This window comes from Toxorhynchites rutilus, chromosome 2 (genome assembly GCF_029784135.1).
Source record: "Toxorhynchites rutilus septentrionalis strain SRP chromosome 2, ASM2978413v1, whole genome shotgun sequence".
In the NCBI taxonomy this organism is placed as follows: Eukaryota; Metazoa; Arthropoda; class Insecta; order Diptera; family Culicidae; genus Toxorhynchites; species Toxorhynchites rutilus.
The window spans coordinates 194,503,843-194,510,599 of NC_073745.1; the positions used below are offsets into that span (position 1 = coordinate 194,503,843).

A 6,757-nucleotide genomic window follows, 5' to 3' on the forward strand; every position below is an offset into this window, starting at 1 on the left:
GTTTCCTGGCACGGCCAGCAGGAGTCGCACCGATTTTCATCATTTCACCCCCTCTGTCACTCATTCGCACACTTGCACACTTGCGAAGGGATGTAGAATCCTCCCGTATATTACACACTAACAATCGCCGCACACTCTCGCTCTCGCTCGCGAATCATCATAGCTCACCAAACTCACACTCGCGAAGAAACATCGTAACCATACTATCCCACGAGGACACAAAACATGCTTTTCCCTCACACAGTCCATTCATATTTTTGATTGAGGGGACTAAAGCTCTCTCGCTCTCCAGTTCCAGTTTATTGGTGAATTTTCTCCCTCCAGTTGCTTTTTTTCTCGCATCCTAGTGTCAACAACAAAAAGGATAGGAGATGCCAGAAATGCATTTTCTGCCAGACTAGTTCGAACTCTCAGGTTCGAACTATACACAGTGTGTCATATCAAAATTATTTAATATCGATTCAAATTCGTCCAACCAATCCATTCCGAGAATGGACTTGGTGACTCGAATGTCGTCAGCAATTTTTTTTTCAATTTTGTTTTAATTTTCGGAAAAAGAAAAAATTAAAAAGGTACCTAATCAGGTGAATACGGCCAGTGAATTATGACTCGGTACATTATTGGGTTGAAGTGTCCTACACTGTCTGAATTATGAAATTCGGGTCAAGTTCGACGGATTCTGGCGAAAAGTTTAATTTAAATTGCTTATTGTTATTGGATCAGATCATTCTCAGATATTAGAACTATTAGAGTTGCCCATTCCGCAGGCTTTTTTTAACCACCCCGCACTAAAGAATATGGACTTACGCAAAGTTAATCGAGATTCTTCAATACGGAGTGATTCAAAAAAGCATATCGCAATTGTCACGATCGCGTCCTTTTTATTCTTGGTCTAAAATGATTTTATAGGGACGGAGCTTTGAATCAATGAACAGTCATACAGTTGATCATGACCTTTTTCAAGCAGCAGCATTTTTGCGCACAGGTTGTATTGTTGACTGCTCAATCGAAGCTCCCACTCATTCCACATTTTCAGGTGTTCTTCCACTCCTATGTCATCTATGCGTGAAATCATCTCTTTGAAATGTGCTTGCTACTTGTCACACAGGTTAACCACGTTCGAATCGTTTCAGCATCTTGGATCGATTATGCGCGTGGGATGTCAAAATGTCGACCGAGGGCTCTGTGTAGCTCTGTATAGCTGTGTATTGTGGAAACACCAGATCCTGGACGCCCTTCGCAAACAACCATCTACTTAAGAATCAGGTGTTGATTGGTCTCAGGATTTAGCAGGCAGAAGTAGATGTCTCAACGATCGAATTCAAGACTATCTACCTAGTTGGCTCAAAACCAGTTCTCCTTCAAGCTTCATTACTTTATCGGTATCATCTGTACTATTCCCGGAAATTCTCCACTCGATGATACCGAACAGCGTTCGGAAGAACCAAACCGTGTAGCGACGTATAGATCAGTGCGTTACGAAAGGGGTAGCTAGATCTGACTAATGTTACTCTTCCCGCTCACCCCTCATTCGATGTAAAATTGACCCTGGAAGTACCACAGGCCTGCATCAGATTACCGACCAAGGTCGTAAAACAATGACCTATTTTTCCCGCAAATTCAACGGCAGCAAGAAAAACACCTGCACGTACGATCAGAACTGTTCACGATTCAAGAAAGCCATGACCGCTCAGAAGGTCCACGTGTACACAGACCACAATCCCCTAACCATCGATTTCCAGTAACGAGAGCTTAGGACAGGGTTGCCACATATACAGAATATTCTGTATTTTACAGATTTTTCGTCAAATTTAAGATACAGAATCTGTATATACAGAATTACAGATTTTCAGCAAAAATACAGAATTTACAGATTTTTTTTAAATTCTATTTTAAATATTGAATTTATTACAAGGCATGCATGCATCTAACGTTGACTTACAAAAATGTCAAACGCAACGCAACGAGATGGTTTTCGTTGGACGCTATTGTTAAGCGAAATCTTAAGCGGTTTGAAGAGCTAAAATAATTCTTTTCGTTTCATGTTAGGTATGACCATAATCAATCTGCCAATCGTACAATGATTAGCAAAAATGGTCACAAAAACTTTATTGGATGCGCTAAAATTTGCGATTCTCGGCAAGCATTTCTAAATCTGAAATGTAATGTTCAATTGAACAACTTCGCAATAGTTGAAAGACTTTCGTCAGTGAATGATGAAGGAACAGACGACGAAGCATTACAGAAGACCATATATAGGGTTGGGGGAAAAGAAATGTCGTATTTCTGATCGAAATTTGACGCTTTATTTAACATACTTTAAATTATCCAACTTAAGTCAAATATACGCCGTTTTGTTCGCAAACTTGTTGCCATTTAGAAGGCAACTTGATCCCTAACACAGACATTAGATCCAAGAAGCGTGGGGAAATAGGCATTGCAAATACATGCAGGTCGGGGGCATTTTTGTTCCGACTGAAATGTGTTTGCCTAACACAGACTTCAAAACCAAGATGTCTGGGGAAATCGGATTTACAAATAAATGCAAACTGCGAGTACTTTTGTACTCGCTTGTCTTTGTGCAGACTAGAATATGTTGGTTCAACACGGTCTCCTAAACTTAGGAACCTGGGAAAATAGTGCGGACACTAGAGGCGAATGAACTTTTAAGTTTGAAGCCTCTATGGTATAAAAAGTAGAAGTTGAAGTTGTTTATTCATACAAGCCGTACTTCTGCACCCGCATGTTTTTTTGCACTCTGTCATTAAATTTACTTGTAACTTGTCACATGGCATTATACAATCTTTTTACTCACAAAGCAAATATATTGAATTCAATTGAATTCGGAAATTTTTTCATTTAATCAAAAATTTAATCAGTACAAACAAATGATTGCTAAGCTAAGGTAGTCCCACGTCAACCTTATATCTCTGAGTGGCCACTTCACCTAAAAATGTAAAAAATGCAAATGAACAAATAAATAAATGAAAGATAACAAATACTTAAAATTACATAATAACATCCTGTGGATGAAAAATTTGAAAAAATTCCCTTTGAATGAAAACTCCACATCCTTCAGTAACCCAGCAAATATCCAATACATAGACATAACTTGCGAAGTGTAGTTTGCCTCAAATGAGTGACGAAGGGATGGAATTATCCTTCCGCATTCATTGTTCACATTTGCATCAGCTGCATGTAAACATGCCTTCTTCTATGGATAAATTTAAACCGTCCCTTCTCTCCCATGTTTGCGTTAAAATACAAAAGTTTGCTAGAAGCAATGTAGCGAAGAACGACGATGTGTTCCCATGTCACATGTTGTCTTCTGCAACAACCTGTGTTACACATCGTTCTACATCCCTTTCTCTGCTACAATTTCCTTTTCGATTTACTCATAACCTCACTCGTCGTCCCATTCCGCAAGCGACCACAAATATTTCATTCATAAAAGTTGTACAAATGCGAATACAAGGTACATAGTTGATGTTATGCGAAGTGGTACTTCTATAGTTTTTTTCATAAATAAATATTCAAAATGAGTGGTGGCGATGGTAAAGCGGACCTTACACGGTCAATATTCTTGTCAATATGATGCGTTTGAGAGCATAATGACAACTCAATGAGATACATATCGAGGTGGAGCAGTAGGCAAAGTATATCTGTATTGGCAAGCAAAATATCGTGTCGTAATTATTTGCCTTCAATATAGAATGTATATGGAAGAAACAAAACAATGTTCAAAGTACTCACGGTTGCATGATAATTTGAGCCGAAATTCTCATGAAATCGTTCAACTGTTTGTTTTTTAACAGATGACAATTGGTATTATTTATTCGATTATTTATGTAGTCAAAATGTCCAGAGAGTAGTCGTATACTTAGTTCTCGAAAGCAGTAACATTTTCGGTGATTTTTTTTATTAATTGACGATTATTTTCTCACAACATACACACCAACAATGAGAGCCTTCAAAACGTCAACTTCGTAACGTTAAAATAAACTTTCATTATTTTAACGTTGTGGCACTACGCCTTCCAAAATTGAACTTTCCCACAGATCTCCTCCAACACTTAAATTACAAATGTTTCATCTCATTTCACACTTGGTGAAATTCAATTATCCGAGATCCCAAACCCTCTTTAACCACAGGTCATAAATTGTTTATCACCCACCAAACAATTTATGACCGCAGAAACAACATTCCCACCAAAGAAGTAAACATGATACTTGAACCGTGTGTACAATTCGTCACACGACGCAAGCGTCAGTGTTTTATTTCAATGACCTACTTGAGACATGCTTGTGCGTGCAAGGCGGAAACCCAATTGCAAGCACAAGAACATTTCTCCGTCCTCGTTCTATCCCTTTCACTTTCTACTTGTACCATTTCCCTGTGCGATACTCCGCCCAGTAAATTACGTTACGTTTTGTGTAGAGTTAAGAAAATAAGTGTAAACTAGTATTTAAGCAGAGACATGGAAATAAACAGAGAATGAATTGACGGACAGTCAGACCCAGAGTTTCTTTTGGATGCTACAACGTTACGAAGTTGACGTTTGTTTCTATGAACGTGGGGGAGTGAAAATGACACATGGAAATATCACTTTTGTCCGGCTTTTTTACGTGATTTCACAGATATTCACTGTACGATGTCACATTAGCTTCATATTCAGCGGGAACTCTCATAAAATGTACGTTTTTAATTCATAAGACACTTCCTGAAAATACCATTTTCACATGAATGTGGTAGGCAATCAAATATAAACACAACGACTGACGTCACTATTTAGTTATGGCAGCGCATGCTATGTCGCTCGAAAAACCACCATCATCATTACCTTTTTTCCAGGACATTGATGACAACTGAACACAACCGACGGAGCAGAAATTCGGATTTTCTGCAGAGTACGTTTATGACAAGGTAGTCTGGACTGACTACCTTGTCATAAATAGTAGTGAGGCTGTGGCGTGTTAGGTTTGCAAGTATCATGGGACGGTATTATACATTTGTCTAAGTTAATTTATTTCTATGGTACTTTAGCTTAATGCATATATTTATTCATTACAGCGTAAAGATAATCCAATTAGATTTTCTTTCTAATCAAAACCTAGGGGAGATTGTGGTTCGGCAATACGGATTTTAGCTTCCTGAAGATTTCTGTAGCTCTCCGATACCTCTCGCCGCAGTGCATGAATTAAGCTATCAGAACCGGAATCAGATGATGGAGCTGCTCCCGATTTCCCTTGACGGAATATCCCTCTCGGGATAGTAATGTTTCCTCCCATTAGAAAACTGGACCGGTTCTGCGCATGTTACGGATGTTTTTAATGGATTCAACTCCTGCTTTGTATCATCCAAGACATTTCGGCGAACCTTCCGGATTTGATTTCCCGAGGCATGAGAATCGTTGACTTTTCTGACAGTAGGAACCGCTGATAATAAACTATTTTGTGTACTAATTGTATAATCTGGATTTGTGTCATTTTACCTGTTCGTATCAGTTTTCGACGATGTTGTACATCCAAGCCATCGATATGCATGAAACAATCTGGACTGAAGTGGAGCGAGCAAATGTATATGTTTTTAGTATTGCTGTTTAGGTCCTGATGGACTCGGGCCCGGGCATCAATGACCGAACGCTCACGTATCCGGGTGTCACACATCGAGTCATCGAGTTGTCTGAAGATGGAAATATTTGTTTCAAAATGCAGCACAGAAAGAACACCACCCTGAGTATTAGTTCCGTTATTTTAACTTTAATGGTTCACCAACTTTTCCATCTCACGTATTATTGACGTATTTTTAAAAAAAGTAGCAAAACCCGTAATATTCGCAACAACAAAAAACACTTGTTATGAATTGCTTTGCGATCGCTACTTTCCGTCAAAGCTAAGATGTCATAGTTGAGAGTGTATAAGTGAATCGTGTCGTTACACACTTCGAGTCCAGATTACCTTGTCATAAACGTATCCTGGATTTTCTGATCTTCGAGCATCAATATCTTGACATTTCATATAAATGCATAATATTGACGTTTTACCTCACGGACTTCGGGACTGAGATGCCAGATTGCAAGCGTGCCTGTAAATTTGCAGACGCTTCATTTTTGTTAGTCTTATTTGCGTTATTTTATTTTTTAGTTGTGTGGGAAATATTCTTCCTTCTTCGAGGTCCGGTACCACTATTTGATTACCAGGATCAGTAATCACATAAAATTGCTTCCAAGATTTTGTGATTGGGTTTGACGTGCTGCCAATATTCAAATTGCTAGATCGTTGAATGTTATTTTTTTCAGTGCCTTGTCTAGTATTTCTGAATAAAGCATGATTGACATTTCAAATTTTTCTCGATATATTACTTTTATGTTTTGAATATGTCCCTGATTTATCATTCTGTTGGCGTTCGATAATCTTTAAACAGTCCATCGTCTGAGGAAATTTCATCTCCACAAGCAATGGTGTGCAATGCTGTCATCTATTATCCCCTAGGTTGTAGTCTTTTTCGGGAACTTCTAGAACAAACTGATTTTGAAAGCATTTAAGAAATAGTTTCCACTTTGAAACATCGAGGGTTCTTCGATTTTCCAATTATCATCAATGGATGTTTATGAGTACCAGAAAAATTGTAACATGAAAATTATTCGGTTTTTGTCAGCTTTGATTCATGCGGCGCTTTTTTTCCTCCAAATGAGTTAACGTCAACGGTCAAATAATAAGTCTTCAAGTAATTGAAAAAATTGTTCTTTGAAATTATC

The 6,757-nt window shown here is 38.3% G+C and overlaps 1 protein-coding gene across 3 annotated transcripts; it reads right to left on the reverse strand.

Annotated features, from left to right (window-relative positions):
- Positions 1-4,979: 4,979 nt before the first annotated feature.
- Positions 4,980-6,001, reverse strand: LOC129769591 (uncharacterized). Of its 3 annotated transcripts, none has more exons than XM_055771953.1 (3): positions 5,958-6,001; positions 5,492-5,682; positions 4,993-5,435 (listed from the first exon to the last, which is right to left on the reverse strand). In XM_055771953.1, exons 1-3 carry the CDS (start codon positions 5,996-5,998, stop codon positions 5,218-5,220), a joined length of 450 nt encoding a protein of 149 aa, XP_055627928.1. In that variant the 5' UTR covers positions 5,999-6,001; the 3' UTR covers positions 4,993-5,217. The 3 variants fall into 3 exon arrangements, 2 of the variants coding, with proteins under 2 accessions (XP_055627928.1, XP_055627930.1); XM_055771955.1 differs by lacking the exon at positions 5,958-6,001 and adding an exon at positions 5,776-5,896 and having other exon boundaries at positions 4,994-5,435; XR_008741920.1 differs by lacking the exon at positions 5,958-6,001 and having other exon boundaries at positions 4,980-5,419; positions 5,492-5,927.
- Positions 6,002-6,757: the final 756 nt, after the last annotated feature.

Coding starts and splice junctions, on each gene's coding strand:
- LOC129769591 (XM_055771953.1), bottom strand. CDS start 5,998: ATGCTCGAAGATCAGAAAATCCAGGATACGTTTATGACAAG. Junction 5,683..5,957: donor CAGGATACGTTTATGACAAG/GTAATCTGGACT, acceptor TTCCATCTTCAG/ACAACTCGATGACTCGATGT. Junction 5,436..5,491: donor TCGAAAACTGATACGAACAG/GTAAAATGACAC, acceptor GTTTATTATCAG/CGGTTCCTACTGTCAGAAAA.